Source organism: Acinonyx jubatus, chromosome C1, assembly GCF_027475565.1.
Source record: "Acinonyx jubatus isolate Ajub_Pintada_27869175 chromosome C1, VMU_Ajub_asm_v1.0, whole genome shotgun sequence".
Taxonomy (NCBI): Eukaryota; Metazoa; Chordata; class Mammalia; order Carnivora; family Felidae; genus Acinonyx; species Acinonyx jubatus.
In genome coordinates this window covers 151,383,749-151,404,077 of record NC_069381.1, presented here as the reverse complement: position 1 = coordinate 151,404,077, position 20,329 = coordinate 151,383,749, and the positions used below count along the sequence as shown (strand labels likewise).

Below are 20,329 nucleotides of genomic sequence, written 5' to 3'. Positions count from 1 at the left end.
TTAATCATGGTCCTCACTGGTCAAAGGAAGCTATAGCTAGGACATCTGAGTTCTGACCCTCAGCAAGTTACTGAACATCTGGGCAAAATGAAGATTTCTTTCTACTCTACAGTCTGTTCCAACTTAATCCTTAATTCTGCCCTCCCCCTGCCCCCACAATAGAAGATTTAAAATCTTTTTGAGGATTGAGTACTTTTATCTATGTTGGTCTCTTTGAAATTCTTATATTTGTGACTGGTCACAAAATAATTGATTCTCAGCAACCCACCAAGCTCTTATTCTCCTATGAATTCATGGAATTGATATAACCTTCCATCCTTTCTTCCCTCGATTAAATCAGCAAACACTTATAGACCACCCTACCCTGTCTTGTCGCACTTAACATTCTAGAGGTGGTAGCAGAGAATGACACAGGCCAGGTCCCAGTTCTCGTAGAATTTTCATTCCAGATGCTGCCATCAAATAATAAGTGAATACATGAATGAACAGGGTGATATCAGATAGTGATAAATGTGATGAGGACAAAATGGAGTTGTGTGAAGAGTAGGGGGAGATGGATGGGTATGGATCGGCTTTTGCACCTCTTTTGAGTGGTGACAGAATACCTCTATCAGGAGGAAATAGTTGATCTGCAGTCTGAATGAGCTCACGGAGCAGGCAACTTGAAGTTCTATGGTTAAAAGCACTTTGGGTAGAAGTGAAAGGGTTTGGTCTATTTGAGGAGGGAAAGGATGCCAGTGTGAATTACACAGGGAGCTGAAAGAGTCACCGGAGGGGAGCTCAGAGGTTTGCAGAGGCTAAGTCAGTGCTTGCTTGGACTTTAGCATGCATCACAATCACTTGGGAGTTGTCAAATGCAAATTGTAGGGCTCTACCTCCAGTGTTTCTAGTTATGTAAGTCCCGGGTAGGCCCTGAAAACGTGCATTTCTTTTTTGTTTTAAGTTTATTTATTTATTTTGAAAGAGAGAGCATGAGTAGGGGAGGGGCAGAGAGAGAGAACCCAAAGCAGATTCCACACTGTCAGCGTGGAGCCTGACACAGAGTTCTATCTCACCAACCATGAGATCAGGACCTGGGCCAAAATCAAGAGCCAGACACTTAACCTACTGAGCCATCCAGGTGCCCCCAAAATGTACATTTATAACAAGGTCCTAGAAGCTGCTGCTTCTCTGAAATCACACCTTGACAGCCACGAGGTTGGCTCATCTAGGGCCTTGTAAGCCAAAGACAGGGATTTGGGTTTTATTCTTAGTGCATTGGGAGGCCAGTGAGAGCTCATAGATACAAAGTGATCAGATTTACATATTTAAAAGATCACTCCTGGGGCGCCTGGGTGGCGCAGTCGGTTAAGCATCCGACTTCAGCCAGGTCACGATCTCGCGGTCCGTGAGTTCGAGCCCCGCGTCAGGCTCTGGGCTGATGGCTCAGAGCCTGGAGCCTGTTTCCGATTCTGTGTCTCCCTCTCTCTCTATGCCCCTCCCCTGTTCATGCTCTGTCTCTTTCTGTCCCAAAAATAAATAAACGTTGAAAAAAATAAATAAATAAAAGATCACTCCTGACTGCTGAAGAGAACAGATTTTAAGGCACAAGAGGAGAAACAGAAGAGATCAGTCAGGAGGCTATTGGAACAGTCTAAACAAGGGATGATGCTTTTTAAAAAAAAATTTTTTTAATGTTTATTTTTGAGAGAGAGAGAGAGACAGAGTGTGAGCAGGGGAGGGGCAGAGAGAGAGGGAGAATCCAAAGCAGGCTCCAGGCTCTGAGCTGTCAGCACAGAGCCCAATGCGGGGCTTGAATTCACAAACCATGAGACCATGACCCAAATGGAAGTTGGACGCTTAACCGTCTGAGCCACTCAGGTGCCCCAAGAGATGATGCTTTAATTACCAGGGTGATAACAGAGAAGCTGATGACAAGTACACAGATTTAGGATGTGTTTTAGAGTTAAGAACCCACAGGATTTGATAGTAGCTTGGAAATAAGAGATAGTGACAGAGAGGAATCAAAAGATGCCTAAGAGTTTTGCTTGAGTTAATGGGGTGTTTAGTGTGGTGCCATTTGCAGACATGGGGAATACTAGGACGGGTTGGGGGGTGTTGGATGTGAATTGGGATGGAAAAGAGAATCAAGAGTATGGGTTATGAGATACCTATTGGACATCCAAATGGAGATGACCATGCAATTACTGAGCATTTAATCAGAGCTCAAGAAACAAGTCAGGGTTGGGGAAGTAAGTTTGAGAGTCCTCTACTTGTAGTTAAAGCCTTGGAATTTGATGAAATCACCTGGAAGGGAGAGTTGTAGAAAGAGAAAAGGGCAGGGAAGGAGCCTGGGACAGGGAGATGAGGATAGAGACTGAGGAGTGACAGTGAAGGAAGAAGAACATAGTAAATTGTATTGTCACACAGAGAAGCTGAGGGAAAAGGATTCCCAGCACAGCTGCTGCACAGCTGTGAAATGTGTCCTTATTGGAATTTAGAAACTCACTCAAATGTAACTGAGATGACTCAGGTAATCGTCTATGAGATTTGGACACACATAGGTGATTGGTGACCTTGACAAGAGAAATGTCTGTTAAGAATCATGTGATTTTTTTGGGTCTCCCTTTGTTGCCTCTCATTAGTGCTTATCTTTTAAACCTGCTTTGCCCCGCTCACTCTAATTTCATATAAGGCTCATCAAGAAAAGCGACCTTTTGTTGCTCTTAATTGCATTCCCTCAAGCATGTAGCACAGTGTTATGCCCACCATTAGAACAGATTTCTGTTTAATACAATCTTCTCATATTAAACCTAAAGAGAAACACTAAGAAATTGCTTTGAGGAATCGGTCTGCACTTTCTAGCTGAAATGTGTAGTTTAGGGACCCCTGAACAACATTGCTAGTTATTTGGAAGGGCTGCCTCCCTGACACTTACCATTATGCATCTTATTTTTGGTAGCCGGCTATACGGAGAGAGGTTGGCTGTTTGATTTCTTTTTGGCATTAGGATGTAATATATAAAAAGCCTATTGTTTTAAGACTTCTTATTCCACTTTTATATTTTTGTCTTTGATATTGAGGCTGTATTTTTATATAGTGAGTGAATATATATATAGATATAGATATAGATAGATATAGATATAGATGATATATATATATACACACACACACACACACACACACACACACACACACTTTCCTGAATGAATCTATAGGAATACTATATAAATATAGCAAACAGATGAGATCGCATTGGACTTGAGTAACTTACTAAGGATGTAACTATATCAGGGCACCTGGGTGGCTTGGTCTGTTAAGCGTCCGACTTCGGCCCAGGTCATGATCTCACAGTTTGAGAGTTCGAGCCCCATGTCGGGCTCTGTGCGGACAGCTCAGAGCCTGGAGCCTGCTTTGGATCCTGTGTCTTCCTCTCTCTCTCATTCTGCCCTTCCCCTGCTCATGCTCTGTCTCTCTCTGTCTCAAAAATAAATATAAACATTAAAAAATTTTTTTCTTAAAAAGGATGTAAGTATATCTCATATATAATGTAAAGCTTTTTTCTTTCAAACCAAGAGGTATTTGAGTAGATTTCTGTTGTTTTGCTGAGGTTCTTACTTACATTCCTTCTTTTCATTTATTTTAAGGATATTAATATTGACAGAGATGGAGTAATGATTGCAATGGACATATGATTTGAAGTGATTTGTAAATCTAGTGATAAAAAGACCAATCAGTATTAGCAGGAGACCAATTGAATTCTGTTAAAATTGCATTTTGATATTTTTAAAATGTTATGGCAATGTGTGAAAGTTTACCTTAATTTTATCATGAAAATGGAGTATAATATTGAGGTAATTTTAATGAAGAAAGCAATATTTTTTGGGGAGGGAGTATAAGCATATGTACAAACTTAGCAAATTGTATTCATTAATAATGTGCAGTTTTTTGTATACCAATTATACCTCAAGCTGGGGGAGAAAAAGAAATTTTGTGCCTCAAACAGAAGCAAGCATTCATATGTAAATGTATTATAAATGAGAGTATAGATGTAAATAATACTACTCAATTTACCATATTCATGTGTGATGTCGTGTCTTGTTATCTTTTAGGCTTGATTAATGAATTTTTGTCCCAACCTAGAGGAGTTTTCCGTATCTTTTCAGTGTAAGTCTCCCTCCATCTCCCCCTATTTGCTGTTGTTTTTGGTTATGGGTAGCAGTTTCTAAGGAGTGGAAACTGGTAGTCAAATTAGGCAACTGGTGAAGAAGAGCTTATGTAAAAATCCCCTGGGTAGGAAAACTGACTCCAACATTGCTATTTAAAAGGGATGGGGGTGGGGCACCTGGGTGACTCCATCAGTTGAACCTCCAACTCCCAACTCTTAATTTTGGCTGAGGTCACAATCTCACGGTTTGTGGGTTTGAGCCCCATGACAGACTGTCAGTGTGGAGCCTGGTTGGAATTCTCTCTCTGTCCCTCCCCTGTTCACGCATGCACTCTCAAAAACAAACAAACATTAACAAATACATTTAAAAGGGTTGGGGACTTCAATGGCATTTACTGTAATTTTTAAATATTAACAAAAACTAGTATCCTTAAGCAATAAATTATAGTGTTATTTCACATGGATGTGTTAATTTTTTTTTTTTTTTTTTTTTGCATTACCAGAATTACCTATACCTGGGTTAGGTCATAAACTTTGATTATTTTCACTATACCTTTGGCTTTGGGTAACATTTAATTTTATTACTGCTTCAGAGCATTTCAGTAAAAAATTAAGAACATTGTAGGGTGGGGGTGCCTGGGTGGCTCAGTTGGTTAAGCATTCCCTTCTTGCTTTTGGCTGTGGTCATGATCTCACAGTTTGTGAGATTGAGTCCATGTTGGGCTCTGTGATGACAGCACAGAGCCTGTTTGGGATTCTCTCTCTGCCCCTCTCCCACTCGCGCTTACTCTCTTTCTCCCTCTAAATAAATCAATTAATTTTTAAAAATTGAGAATATTAGAAGAGATATAAGTAGATAAAAGGTATTTTTAAAATTTAGCTGGTGAGTAAAAGGCTAAGTTAAAGTCTTGAAACTACTTAGGATTTAGACCAAATCCAGGCCTCTACCCAGTATTCTTCTCACTAGACTATATTGTGTGGTAAGCAAACTTTAACTTATAGACACATTCCCAAATTTAATATAAATGAATCACAATAGGGAAGCAACACATAATGATCCTGCAGGTTCTGCCCACCTAAATTCTACTTTTCTTTCATGATCTGAGTCACATATCTCTTCTCTTTGAAGTAAACTTTCCCACCCCCACAGAGCTTGTTTCATCATGCTCTCATTGCTCTGGATTTTGAATGTTACTCATCTACTTTATGACACTTTTTTTTTTTTTTTTTTTTGCTTTGTATTCATTATTTAACTAGACAATGCATTATCCCAGTTGGATTTCTAGTTTGCTGTGGCAAGATCTTGGTCTGATTGCCAATATGCTTTCCAGTTATCAGGACCAGAGGTGACCAATGCTTTATTATTTAAAGTAATAACAGGGAACACTAAGATGTTCTTAAAAGAAGTTCTATGTAAATAATATTTCAACTAGTGCTTTGTTCTGCTTTCCCTTTTTCTTTGTAAGTAGGCTTATCTTTAGTAATTTAAGATGAGTTTTCATCACAGACTTCAAAGTACTTTAGGAAATAAAAGTCACACATACACAGAACATTAAAACTGTTAGTCAGACTTCATTGTGGTGTGCAGTAGAAAGATGTCCAAGGGAATTATGACTCAGTCTGGATCTTGAGGGATAAATAATATGTGTAAAGGTAGAGAGGATGAGGAGGGCATTCAAATAGAGACCAGGATGGGCCTCTTCTGGAGATGAGAAGGTGCCTCCTTTCATCCCTAATGAAATCAGGGGCCCGGGGGGGGATGATGGCAGTGACAGGAGGTGCCTCTCAGACCTCTGTCCTTCCACTCTTGAAAGCCATGTCCGCTGCAGACCCAATGGTTCCGCTTCTTTACCTCCCTGCCTGTGGCACTTGGGCTTCTCTTCAGCCTTCCTAATGAATCTCTTTTAAGAGCCCAAAGTGTCCCAGTTATTTCTTGCTAATAAATCCAGTGTGTATTTTCCAGTACTCATCTTCTCAAAAATAGAATATAATCAATTTCTAAAACTCCAACACAGTTTATTCGGATGTAAAAATCCATTCCCTTCCTTGGTGGTAAGAAGTTTTCCTTCCCAGTTATATGCATAAGGGCCTCCTCTTTTGTGGGAAATATTCATTGAATTCATTCATTCGATAAATATGAGTGCCTGCTATGTGGCAGGCATTGTTCCAGAGACACTATGTATTTGCAAATATGTGTGACACAGGGCAGTGGAGACTAGTCCCTATCGTCATGGGAGTAATTACTCTTTAATAGAAGGAGACATGAAAAAATAAGTATGTTAGTTGTTGATAAGCCCTATGGCAAAAATAAAGCAGAGAAATAGAGGTACTGTCTTAAAAAGTTAGAAGCAGACCCTGTGAGAATCTTGAGTCAGGATTGTTACAGATGTTAAAAAAAAAAAAAAAAAAAAAAAAAAGGATTGTTCTAGGTGTGTTCCAGAAAAGGGCAAGAGTCACAGTATTGGAGTGCCATAAGGACAGGAAGAGGAAATTAGAGAGACCAGAGGTAAGGAAGGACAAATTATAGGACTCTAGATCTTATTCTGGGTGAAGTCAGAAGTCATTGGAGAGTATGAGAGGAAGTGTGGTGATCTTACAACTTAAAAGGATCACTCCAGCAGCTGTGTTGAGAAGAATGTGAAGGGCCAACGGTGGGATCACCGAGACTACCTAGTGACTTGATCAGAGGTGTTTGGTGAACAGGGTTGCTGGTGGAATCCAGGTCTATCATATAGAAGTGGCAGACATTGATTGTTGATGGATTGGATTGCAGCTATGTATGTGAGGGGATTTTTTGGCTCAAGCAATTGGGAGAATTATGATTTACAGAGATAGGGAGACTTGGAGATAAAAAGATTTGGTTTAGAGGAGCTGGAGAGAGGAATCGGAAGTTAAATTAAGTTGGAGATTCCAGTTAGTCATCTGAGTCCAGATGTCAAGTAGGCGTTAGATTTACAAATCTGGAGTTGAAGGGAGAGATCCAAACTGAATATTTTGCGTTTAAGATTTTTTTCATACAGATTTTGCGAAATTCTTGTTATATGTATTATAACAATTTTTAAGATTCGTTTTTGTTGCTGGTATAAAAGTTTTTTTTCATTATACTTTCTGACTACTTTTGCATTTGTTTATATAGGCTATTGACTTTAGCATGTTCATGTTATACTGAGCTGGTTTACTGAATTCTTTTTTTCTTTTAAGTTTAATTATTTATTTTGAGAGAGAGAGAAAATGAGAATGAATGAGAATCTGCTAACAGCATGGAGCCCAGTGCGGGGCTTGATCCCACGAACCCTAACTAAGATCATGACCAGAGCTACAATCAAAAGTCCAACACTTAACCAATTGAGCTACCTAGGCATCCCCTGAATTTACTTATTTGTCAAAGTATTTAAAAATTGATTTACTGATTTCTCATCTCCTTTGACTTTTCTGTGGATTTTTACCAAACTATCCAATTCTGTGAAAGTACCAGTTTCTTTCATGGTTCCATTTGCTTTCCTGTGCCTGAAATGTAAATTACTTCATGTCCCTCCACCCCCACCCCGGTAGTTTCTATTCATTCCCCTAAACTTAACTCATGTTTCCTATCTGTAAAACACTTCTGAGTTCCTAGGAAAGTTTCTCTTCCCATGAGCTTCAGCTGTATCATTTGTATACCTACATTAGAGTAGTCATCAAACTTTGTCATGATTTTGTGTGTATTAATTGGTCCTTTTGGGGTTTGAACTCTTTAGGAGTAGGAATTGGGCCCTATCATCTTTATATCCCCAGTGCTTAGCTGAATCGGCTACATAATTGTCTCTTACAGGACAGTTGTAGGTTGAACACATGAGTAGTCAATTCTACGTATTAACAATGTTTTGAAATTGGGTAAAATTTTTCTTATATAGATTTTATAAATCTCTATATATATATTATTTATATATATTGTAACACTTTTAAAAATTCATTCTTGTCACTACTGTAAAAGAAATATTTTCTCAGGTACAATATATCTCCACAATTATACTCTTAAAAATTGAATGCCTATTATTTTGGAAAATTAATGTACAGTGTAGGAAATTTCTGCTTTTCATGATGTCAAATGCATAAAGGTGCTTGGGCGTCTGAGACTTTAAATTTTGAAAATACTAAATGGCTGGATGTTACATATTTACTTATAAAGAAGCCCTTTCTCTTATTTGGTTTTTACTTGGTGTGGGAAATGGGGAGAGGGAGAAATTAAAATTTATATTTTTCTGAATGGAAAGCAGTAGTAATTCTTCCAAAAGCAATTAAAGACCACATTTTCAAAAGTTTTAATTTGTAGTACTTAAAAATAAGTATGTCATTATTTGTAGTTACTTTCTTTTTATGTTTTTTCAACCCATCAAATCATTGAATTGGCCCATGTGAATGTTTTCAGCATGTCTGCTACCTATTTCTGTTATAAATAGGTTATAAGAGGTTGCCCTAGTGACACTGAAACATATTTGCTAGAGTAATTATTTGTAGAATTTTTCACTGACGCAGAAATGTATTTTATCAAATAACCAATCACATTTCGTTGTTCATTGCTAAGTGCAGTGGGTAAAATAGCATGCTTCTTTCCTCCAGGGAGTTATAAACGTAGGCAGAGAGACGAAACTGGTACCCAGGGGGGAAATGGGAAAAATGTCACATTTATGGAATCTGTGGTATATGCTATAGGGAGAGACTGTACTTTGAGGAGTTAGGAAAGGGTGGTTTCAGCTAGACTTTGAAGAGTAGGTAGGAGTTATCTGGAGAGGTCGAACATACTAGGTTGGAAACAAATAGAGTGAAAGGCACATAGGTAAGAGCTGTGATGAGGTATAGGAATGAGATACTGATCTCCATCCTGGGACAGCAAGGATTTTTATACTTTATCTAAAGAAAATGTTACACTTTTGCTTTACTGTAATAAACATACATTAATTGAACTTAATGAAAGTGAATATCAAATTTATTATCATGTTTCTTTTTATTACCAATTAATGTAGTCATGTTGTTGAAAACAAAAGAGAGCACCAATTTAAAAAAAAAAAGCATAAAAGGGGGCACCTGGGTAGCTCAGTCAGTTAAGTGTCAGACTTCAGTGCAGGTCATGATCTCAAGGTTTGTGCGTTTGAGCCCCGCATGGGGCTCTCTGCTGACAGCTAGGAGCCTAGAGCCTGCTTCAGATTGTGTTCTGTCTCTCTGCCTCTCCCTGTCTCTGTCTCTCTCTCTCTCTCTCTCTGTTTCTCAAAAATAAACAGTAAACTTTTTTTTTAATTTTTTAAAAATGTTTATTTATTTTTGAGAGAGAGAGAGAGAGAGAGAGAGAGAGAGACAGAGTGCGAGCAGGGAAGGAGCAGAGAGAGGGAGACACAGAATCTGAAGCAGGCTCCAGGCTCTGAGCTCCAGGCTCAGCACAGAGCCCGATTCTGGACCGGAACCCACAAACCGGGAGATCGTGACCTGAGCTGAAGTTGGACACTCAACCAACTGAACCCCCCGGCGCCCAACAATAAACATTTTTTTTTAAGGCAAAGAAAAATCCTTAATTCCATCATGTCTAATAAACAGTTAACATTTTGGTGCTTGTTTCTTCTACATGTGAAAAACATGTACACACACATTTTGTGTTTTAGAAAGTTACTAAAATAGATATATTTAGGGTTGTCTGGGTGGCTCAGTCAGTTAAGCATTTGACTCTTGATTTGGGCTCAGGTCACGGTCTTGTGGTTCGTGAGTTCCAGCCCCGCATCAGGCTCTGCGCTGATGGTGTGGAGCCTGTTTGGGGTTATCTCTCCCTCCCTCTCTGTCCCTCCCCTGCTTGTTTTCTCTGTCTCTCAAAATACATAAACTTAAAAATAAAATGGATATATTTAATTACTGCGTTTTATTTTTATTTAAGGAGAAAACCAAAAGCCAAGGCACCACTTCCTCCAGCTGAGACCAAATACCTTGATGCCTCTTCAGTTGATGATACTGTAGACTCCTCTGCTTGCATCATGGAACAGAAAGAAAACATGATAGATAAAGACATTGAACTCTCAGTGGTGCTACCTGGAGATATTATCAAATCCACTACTGTTCATGGCAGGTACGATGGAGCAAATGAAAGCAGGAGTTCCCTTTCTTCTTCTGTCGTTGATACCTTCTGTTTTATATGTACTTCTTGATTTTTTTCTTTGACAAAATACTTCACTCATCACCCTATTTAGTTATCTATTAAAAATATGCTAAAAGGTGATAAATTTTTTCCTAATAATATTTTAGTATCAATGTTATGAATTCCACAACCCCCATCAAGTGACTCTTGAAACTTAGAACTATTTTTTTATTACTAATTTAATAAGTTTTCTTTAAAAAAAAAAAAAGTTTTTCCCTGAGGAACAATCATTGGTTATATTGATTTTATAAGTTCAACTTACAAAGCAAGCCAATGACCTATAAGGAAATTCTTTCCCTTTCTCTCCAAATTATTGCTTCCTTTTAAAGCTGCTTCTCTGAATCTGATTTTGCAGAGGTTACTAACTACTCTTAAAATGTCATACTCTCTTATTTATCAAAACAGATAAATCTGACTGTAAAATTGTAGGATTTTTTTAGTTCTTTGATTTCATCAATTTACTAAAAATGTGGATAAGTTTAATAGGAATATAAAATTAAACTTTAACCCAGCAAGAAGTGAAAATGTGATTTAGGAGACTGATACTTTTAATACCTGCATAAAAATTGGAAAAATGGAATAAAGCCAAGTGTAATTTTCCATTTCATTTTGAAGTGGAAAGTTACATGAACCGTATACTTGGTCTTGTTCCACCTTTCACCTTCAACTGCCCGTTTGTTATCAGGAGTCCTGTTTTAGAAATCTAAGCTGTTTTGACCTTTGTATAGACAGAGAGAGAGAGAGAGAGAGAGAGAGAGGGAGAGAGAGAGAGAAAATGTGTGTGTGTGTGTGTGTGTGTGTGTGTGTGTGTGTGTGTAGAACAAAAGAATAAGTAAGCAACCTATAGGGTATTGCATCCTTACAGTGTGGTTTTGTCTGGAAGAAACTCATTCAAGATAACCTTAATCTTCAGATTTACCATCAAGTTTATGTGTAACTCCACAAATTACTAGAACTATGTGAAAGTATAAAAGTTCAGCATTAGCAAACCATACATAATACTGTGTATTAAATTCTCATTAAATTTAAGTAAGTTGCAGTTTGCCATTTATTTTGTATTGAAAGTGGTTTTGGAGATCCCACAATGAATCCTGTTTAGGAGTTTGAGACCCTGTGATTGTCCTTGGGCCTCTAGCTCAGATGCAGGTAATCACTTGGGTTGTGCTTCTTTTGAGTAAGGAAGGCATCTTGTAAGTTAGAGGCCATGACTATCATCTTCAGTTCTTGACACCCTGGTTTTAAAATAATAATAATAATGGATGTGGCTAGGGCTAATGAAGACAGTTCCTTTTATTTTTCCTGAAGTCAAAGTAATTTTTTAAAAAGTCAGTATTTTTCCTAATTCTTCACTGATACTGACAGGTAACAATGGTTTCATCACCAGTACTCCTCAAAATTTCTTCTTGGTCCTTCCAGTCATGCATTTATATCGCCTTCTTCTCTACTCTCAGCTTTCTGAGTTCTTTGGGCTTTTTTTTTTTAACCTCAATGACTTTAGCATTAGCATCATGGTTTTCCTCTGTCCTGTCACCCATCATAATCATTTTAGAATTTTTATATGTTTTCTGAAATAACTTTTCTGTTTCCTTAACTCTGGGAAACTAACATCCATAGTCTACTTTCTTTATCTACCAAGAGAGTAGGATCTCATCACTTTATTTTTAAATGTTTATTTATTTTTAAGAGAGAGAGAGAGAAAAAGAGAGAAAGAGAGACTGTCAAGCAGACTCTGCACTGTCAGCACAGAGCCCACTGTGGGGCTCAAATTAATGTACCATGAGATCATGACCTGAGCCAAAATCAAGAGTTGGACATTTAACTAACTGAGTCACCCTGGCACCCCTGAATTTCATCACTTTGAAGCTGGTCGTTACTGAGATCTTAGGGTTCCCTCTTTGACACAATCTTTTTGACAATGTGGCTTACATACTTTCTATTTTATCATTGGATTTGTTCTTCATCCTTTTTATTTAGGCTAATTTATGACTTTTCTGCAAGTTGATGCATTTTTCTTCATATTTATCTTGGATTCTGCACCAATCATTTCTACTACATTTGTACTTAAAAGGATCCTAGATTTTCTTCACCCTTTTGACCTTCCACAATGTTTGCTTCTTAGGTCCCTAAACCTGAGTAATTTTCCATTAATTACTGTTTTGTTTCTGGGTCACCAATTGTTGGAATGCCTCAGTTTTCTTATCTATAAAAATGCTTGATAACTCCATTGTTGTTAGGATTAAATGAAATGGTGTCAGTGCCTGGCACATGTGGAGTCCTCCATTTTCTATTGAGAATTGCTTTCCTTCATCCTGGGCTCTCTCCACTTACCTCTCACCCTCAAATGCATCTGACTAAAACACCCCTCTCTTTATGGCACTATTTTTGATAAAAGAACACAGATACAACAATTCAATATCAAATTAAGGAAGTCCAAACTACCAAGTCTGAAGATTGGGACACCTTATTTCTTCTTCTCCACAATTAGGTACGATTTTCCTTCCCTGTTCCCCTTTGAATATCTTAAGCTTCAGCTGCATGACTCCTTTGTTCTACAGATACTCTACTTTTCCACCTCCACACCTTTTTGAATGTTTTTTCATCTGGAGTACCTTACCACCCACATTTTCTCCATTTGGCTTGTAGCTCAAGTAACACCTTTATTTATGAAGGCTCCCTAATCCTCCCAGAATGAACTGTTACCTCTACCTTCCAGACTCTTCTGACACTTTATTACCATTGATGGTTATCCTATATCCTTCTATGCTATAATTAATATGCATGTCTTCTCTTCTTGAATAAACCACAAAACCCATGCGGGCATCATTACTTCATGGTGCTTAGCAGTTTCTTGCAATATACTAGGCATTTAATAAATACATTAAAATGAAAATGGTCTTCCTAAACTCTTTTATGTACATGGAGGTAGCAACTTAAATGGTATGTTCTGAAGAGACATTTGTTTCAACGGTCCATAGTTACTTTCCTAGGATTTTTTAAATAAAGATAATTTCTCCACATAGAGAACAAGGAAGGTGTGTCCCAAATACTGATTGCTGTTTAAAATTTGTTTAGGGCTGAAAAACTTTCCTATAAGCAGAATTTGTTTCATACCAGTGTTTTCATCAGACATTTTGATTCAGGGACTTTGTTCCTAATAGTTTTATCATTCAGGAATGACTCAGGTTATAGGTGCAGTGACTAATTTTTTAATATTAAGTGTTTGTGATTAAAAGTGGTGGTGTGATTCTGGATATCTTAGTGATTGTAGATATCTTAAGCTACAATTTGGGATATCTTAAGAGTGTAATTTGGAGTATCTTGAATGTTGCAGCTACCATTGGCCCATGGTTAAAAAACAAAACAGTGTTTAACTGTAACAAAAAAATGTGCAGATAAATGTTAGCTACCTAAAATGAAGACCCATGACATGGACAACTTAAATTTCTTCCTGGCTTTGTTACTATAAATAGAATAAGGAAAGTTTCAACAAAATAATTCAGGAATTTGGTGGAAGATTAAGGAAGAATAATTTTAAATAAGTTTATATACATAATGTTTTCTTAGAAAATCAGAGTTCCATATGTCACTGTGAACAGTCTCTAATAAAACTTTTTGAGACGATATTTTCTTAATTTATCTAAATATTCCTTGTGCATGATATTTATTTTGATAGTATTATCTATCAAATATGCATTTCCTTTGAAGAATAATATCAATATTAGACTGGAATAAATATTTAGAAAACTTATATACTTCATTTAACTTTTTAGATATATATACATATATGTTTTCTTTTCCTCAAAATGTCGTCTTGGGGAAGATTTTTAGAAAGTTTCCCTTTGTTTCCTTATACAACTCATACAGAGATATGCTCAGAATGTTCCATTTGCAGGAATGTGAACACATAGCATTATCTTCAGAAGAATGCCCTTATTTGTACATTGATTTTTCACCAAAGAGCTTATTCAGATTAGGGAACACAATAAGGTTGGAGGTGGTAATAGACTTTGTGCTCAGGGGGAAACTAAAAACTTGCCCTGAATTAGGTTGGTAACCTTGCACTGGCTTACCAATCTTTTGGTACTGGAGCTTACTGATAATGCCTCTTTAAAGACCAAAAGTCACCCTTTGTCTGCCATCTTGTCTTTGCGGTCCTTCGCTTACTTTGAGGCTACCTGCGGTGCCAGACTGAAAACCCTTGGGCATTTCTGTGCATCCTGTCATGGATGATTAGATTAAAGGAAGGTGAAATTAAAATGTTTATTGTGGGGTGCGTGTGTGTGTGCGCGCGCGCGCATATATATACCCATAAACATGTATGAGTGTGTGTGTGTGCGCACGCACACGTGCACATGCATGCGGGCAGAGTAAACAGCCTTCTTCACCAGAGAGAGCAGCTCTGTGCCTTATTAAAAGTAAGCATTAAAGGACACTGCTGTTAGGGACAAGATACCCAGGGTCTGCCCTCCTCAGAAAATGCTACACTATGCAACAGCACAAGTAGTGGTGTCTACATGTACTTGGGAAAGTTAATTTTTAATGAAAATGAGTTTATGGGCTAAACTGCCATAGACACTACAGAGAATAAGGAAATATGTGAGTATGTTTGCATATCACTCCAGGTCCTTACCTTATAGTCAGGTGTCTGCCTAGGATGTAATTATTCCTCATTAAGTGTTTGTTCCTTTTTTCTCTATTCTCTTTCTCTGGGACACTTTAAAAACAGTTTTCATTTGGGAGATTTGGTAAAAGATTGACATCAATCCTCTTTTTTAGCCTGTGGAGAGAGCATTGTACAGCTAGACTAGCACAGTGTCTCTTCTTCAAAAGAGAATCAACACCATTTATAAAGAAGATATTGCTTTCTTTTATGCTCCTACCATAAGTAGAAATTTGTTTTGATTTGAGCAAATCTGAGAATGCCATAAATGAAAACACAAATAAAGAAAGCATAGAACTTGAAGTTAGAAATCCTGGGCCCTATAGTTGATTCTGTAACTTGCTATGTAACCTCCAGCAAGTTACCTCATCTCTTTGGCCTTTGCCTATAAAATGACCCAGAGACATGTTGCACATGATTTGTGACCTAATTTGCCTGTCCAGCAGCACCAGTTTATAGCAGAGTTGAGAGTAAGCCCCGCAGCTTTGACGGGCACTAGTTGGGTCAGAGAACTAGCTCAGAAACAGTTGACATGGACTACAGTGCCACCTATTGGAAAAAGTAGACTATGAAAAATGACAAGATAATAACTGCATTAATGTGGGTCAATTTTGTTTAAAAAAAAATCAGTAATACAACAGTATGGATCTCAGAAGAGTTTCAAAATTTCATATCACATTTACATTTATTTAAAAGTGTAAAATAATGACAAATGTATAGTATATATATAATAGGCAAATAGATTTCAAAAACACACTGCTGAAAATCTATTCCATGGCACAAATCATGTTGAACTCTAAGAATGCTTAAATTTTAGTGTAGATACTTATTCAGTTGTGGATGCTTAAAATAAAAGTTGGAATTTTAACTTAAATTATTTAAGTAGAACAGCACTTTTTGAGTTTTTATTGGTGAGACTGAAGAATCCTGTAATCTGGGCTCCAATATTGCCCTCCACAGCTCTGAGCCAGGGAGTGCATAAGCCTCTACTGGTTGATTGCTGTCCTGGTTGGAAAAAGGTGACAGAATACTCACAAATGTCCTCTGAGTTCATTCCTAGGGGAGCTACTCTTCTCTCTTTACTTTCTGGGCATCTACACCTTATAACAATGACTCTTGTTAATTTTCTTTTTGATTTTTTATGACTACAAATGCAATAGTTGGACACTATAAAGTAGGAAAATGCAGATAAGCTAAAAAAATTAAAACATCATGTCATTATTAAACAGGCAGTTTACGTATATTAACATTATAGTGTATAACCTTTTATTCATACATATACACAGACACACACAAATGTATACATTACCTATATAGGCACTTCTTTTGTTTTTTCCCCAATATGGCAATATGGTATCATATTGCACATGCTATCTTATTAACCTACCTTTAAGTTAATGATTTCTCACTTTTGTGTCCATAAAATTTTATCTTTTGTCCATATTTGCATCGCCCCAATTGCAATGAGATATATTTATAGTACTTCATTTTTTTTAAAATCAGGGGTGTGTGTATGTGTTTAATAGATATGTTATTAAATCGCAGTTTTTATGAAGGTAATTATGATTAGTTCTGAATGTAACATCCAAGGTAAATGACCAAGTAGAGTTTAGCCTAAAGTGGTGAATTTCAAAAATTTTTTATCTGTTTTTTTTAATCATTTGATGTAAGAACTTTTGTCAATTTAATACTAATCTAATCTAAGGTTTTATTGGCTTAAAATCTTAATTCTGTGTTACTTTCTTCTAAATGTTTTCTATAGCCTAATTCAGTCAGCATTCTCAACTTTGAGATTAGGTTTATTTGTTTTATGTACCTCATCTACTCCATTTCATGCACATAGGGATAGAGATCATTACTTCATTCCTGAATTCATTGTTGAGCTAGGCGGGTTAGCATAAGATAAATAAACATTAGTAATAACGAAGAGTGTTCTAAAAATTTCCATACTATCATTAATCTAATTGGGTTGTTAGTACGCATTTGTAAGGGGCAGCTAGAATCTATTCAACTCAACTCAGTTTTGAGAATGCATTGAAAATGGTATTAGATAGTAGGGCAGATTTAAAGAATCATAATAAAGGGGCACCTGGGTGGCTCAGTCGGTTTAGCCTCTGACTTCGGCTCAGGTCATGATCTCATGGTTCATGGGTTCGAGCCCCACATCGGGCTCTGTGCTGACAATTCAGAGCTTGGAGCTTGCCTGCTTCAGATTCTGTTTCTCCATTTCTCTCTGCCCCTCCCCTACTCATGCTCTGTCTCTCTTTCTGTCTCTCAACAATAAATAAACATCAAAAAAATTTTTTTTAATTTAAAGGATCATAATAAGGAAGAATCTTATTCATAGAATTCAACCCCTGTCAGATACTTTGAAATCTGTCTATTCATAAAAAGTCCTTACATCATGCATCTTCATTTTCTATGACAGTCCCTGTTTGTACCTATTATCCCAGATTAATTACTAATAGTGCCCCCTTTTGCTCTCAGGTGTCTCAGATTGGATGATAAATTACATAGCCACCCTATTGGTAAGTGACTTTGTTTAAACACTTCCAGGGGTTGGAAATTCACTGAGGAAGTTATTGGACATCGTGCTGATCTGAGAGCTCTTTGTTAAATCATGACTCTCATTTTTGATATCCAGTTGTACTTTGAAACACAAAAATGGAGGTCTCGTCTTAGCTAGCAGGTGGCAAAACTAGGACAAGATTACCTCTAATAGGTGTCATGAATGCAGAAAGAGTCACCATAGTATTTAGGGGGTGATTTAGTGATGTCATCATTCTTTGAAGTAAAAGTACAACAGATAGCAGTTAGCCTGTTCCACACCATCCACCCCACCTTGAATCCTGATTTATGGTTATTGGGAGGCTAAAATGTAGCTCCATTAGGACTCAGGAAATTCTAATTTTGACTGCACCTTCATTCTGTATATGTTCTTCGTAATCTGCTCATGTAACTTTTCTAACTTCAGCTTTTTCATTCATGAAGTAAGAGTAGCTTTTGTGGTGGTTATGAGCTCAAATGAGATAATAGGTATAAAATTCATACAAGGGGTTTTTTATTTCTAAAGGAAGTAGGGAATTTCATAGGGATTTCTCCATTTTAAAGAAGAAATAAGAGTTTTTAGAGAGTCTTAAAAAATATCTGCCCTCCAGAAAATTACAAGAGAAAAAAAACCTATAAATGGTAATACACAGTAGACTCTTAAATAATATAATAAGCCCAAATTCCAAGTGATAGGGGGGTATAGAGGAGGATGATACTATTTCTTATTTGATTGAGAAAGTGATGACCAAGGTCAGCTAGTCCTTTTCTACTTTTAATCATTTGGCTCAGGTTTCAGGTGGCCTGTTGGCACGTGCTCCTGCTTTAGCAAACATGGACACAAGTCTTTTCCTGTGGTGATTCTAGGGTAGAACCTGTTAGCCAATTGCTGTTTGGTACATCAACTTGGGATAGCTATCCTCAAAACAAAATTGTTGTTTTGCTAGAAGTAATTTGACTTCTAGGTGGATAACTCTAAACTATACTCAAGAGATGAGTTCTGTTTTCTGTGGTGCATTTCGGGACTAGATATTCCCCAAAGTAGCCCCATTGCATGCAGAGACTGCTTAAAAGTTAATGTCCTACTTTTATAGTGTTAAGGCTCCTCTTTGATAGAGTTAAGACAGTAATTCTCACGCTTAAAATTGGCTAGGTCAGGGCCATGTCTTCTATGTTTTTAGTGCCAAATGCTGAGGCTTCAGTGAAATATAAGAAGCATTTGAACAGGTTTGAGGTTATTTTTGGAAACGGTCTTAACCCAACCTAATGCCATAATCTCACCTCTGTGTAAAGATGTCTTGACTTTAGATACAACAAGGTTACTAGTCAAGTTTGTTAATTAAGAAAAAAATCCAGCTTTCATACCTCTGTGTATGTATTTTTAAAGCATATGAATCTCATTTCAACAACTTTGCCTTTTCATACATCTGATACTGTGCAGAGAACTCAGTTGTATATTGTCTAATATGTTTGAGATACCAGAATTCCCTAAGAGATAAATAATCACAGTTCCTATAAATTCCTCATTCAGTGACACTGACCTCACTGTGTGCTGATATTGTATTAGGTACTGGGAATAAACATTGCTAAGAGAGGGTCTTGCAAGAAAGGAGTGCATATCTAGGTATAAGTGGAACCCACATAACATCTTGAGCCCATCCTCCTCCTTCAGATCAAGATAAGATCGGCCTGAACCCTTGTCCTAGATCTTGTGGAAAGTTCAATCCCCTTCATAATATTATTATGGATTCCCAAGGGTTAATGTTCTTGGAGCCTTCTCCCCTGGCTCTGACTATATTACCTTATTTTTGGATTTTTTTTTTTTAATGTTTCTACCTTTTGAAATTTCCTTTCTTTTCTTGATTTAACATGTTCCTGTAAGCACCAGGACCTTAATGTATCATATAGCAAATCATTTAAATTAGCAATTTAGGCCTCCTGTTGGGTCCTTTTAGCAACCCTCCCACGTTCTAGTGTTCCTGCAATCCTGGCCTCTTTCTACTGCTTAACTCGTTTTTCTGTCTCTTGTGTCTTCTTACCCTTTTGGTCTGGCATCGGCTTTAATCCTGTCAACACTTTACAAAATATATCTGAACTCTGACTAGTCCAAGCCACCATCTCCCCCTAAATTTTTGCAGTGGCTTTGTAACTGCTTCCCCAGGCTATTGTGAATACAACAATCAGCATGTAATCCGTTTAGATGTAAAGTAGACCTCATCACTCCTCAGAACTCCAGTGGTTTTTTCTCACTTGGTAAAGTCCCAAGTCACTCTGATTTCAGTCTACCTTGTTCACCCCAGCACACTGCTTTCTGTTTTTCCTTAAACTTGTGGAGCACACTATTGCCCCCAGGCCTTTGCAGCTTGTCTAACTCTGCCTGGAATTTTCTTTCCCCAGATAGCCCATTCCATTCAGGTCTCTGTTCTAATGTCTTTTTTTTTTTCTTTTTTTTTTTTCATTTAGAACATTTCCTAACCTCCTTTGTTATCTTATTTTTCATCATAACATTTATTATTATCTGTTATACTGTATATTCTCGTTGTTTCTTTAGCCTCTTTAGATTGCTGGTTTGGAAACTAGCATATGCAGGAGAATTGGCTGGAGTGTTTGTCAAAGCACACACTTCCAGAGTTTCTGATTCACTAATCTGGACTGGGGCTTGAGAATTTGTGTTTCTAACAAGGTCCTAGAAATACTGATGCTGCTGGCCCAGGCATGACACTTTAAGAACCGATGTACCAGAACTACTATGGCCCATACAGTGGCCACCCACTACCTGTGGTTATTTAAGCTGAGTTTAAATGAAAATTTTAGTTTG

At 37.4% G+C, this 20,329-nt stretch overlaps 1 protein-coding gene across 18 annotated transcripts in view; it reads left to right on the top strand.

Moving 5' to 3' along the window:
* Positions 1–20,329, top strand: part of COBLL1 (cordon-bleu WH2 repeat protein like 1) — a 164,350-nt gene that overhangs the window by 88,830 nt on the left and 55,191 nt on the right. For 15 of the 18 annotated variants that reach the window (XM_027055607.2, XM_027055605.2, XM_053215207.1 and 12 more), the window contains one exon: positions 10,047–10,235. The exons of 2 other annotated variants lie outside the window; for them this stretch is intronic. In XM_027055607.2, the coding sequence (XP_026911408.2) occupies positions 10,047–10,235 (189 nt within the window). Of the gene's footprint in view, positions 1–10,046; positions 10,236–17,472; positions 17,493–20,329 lie in introns of those variants that run through there. One more of the 18 variants, XM_027055610.2, reaches the window with a different exon arrangement.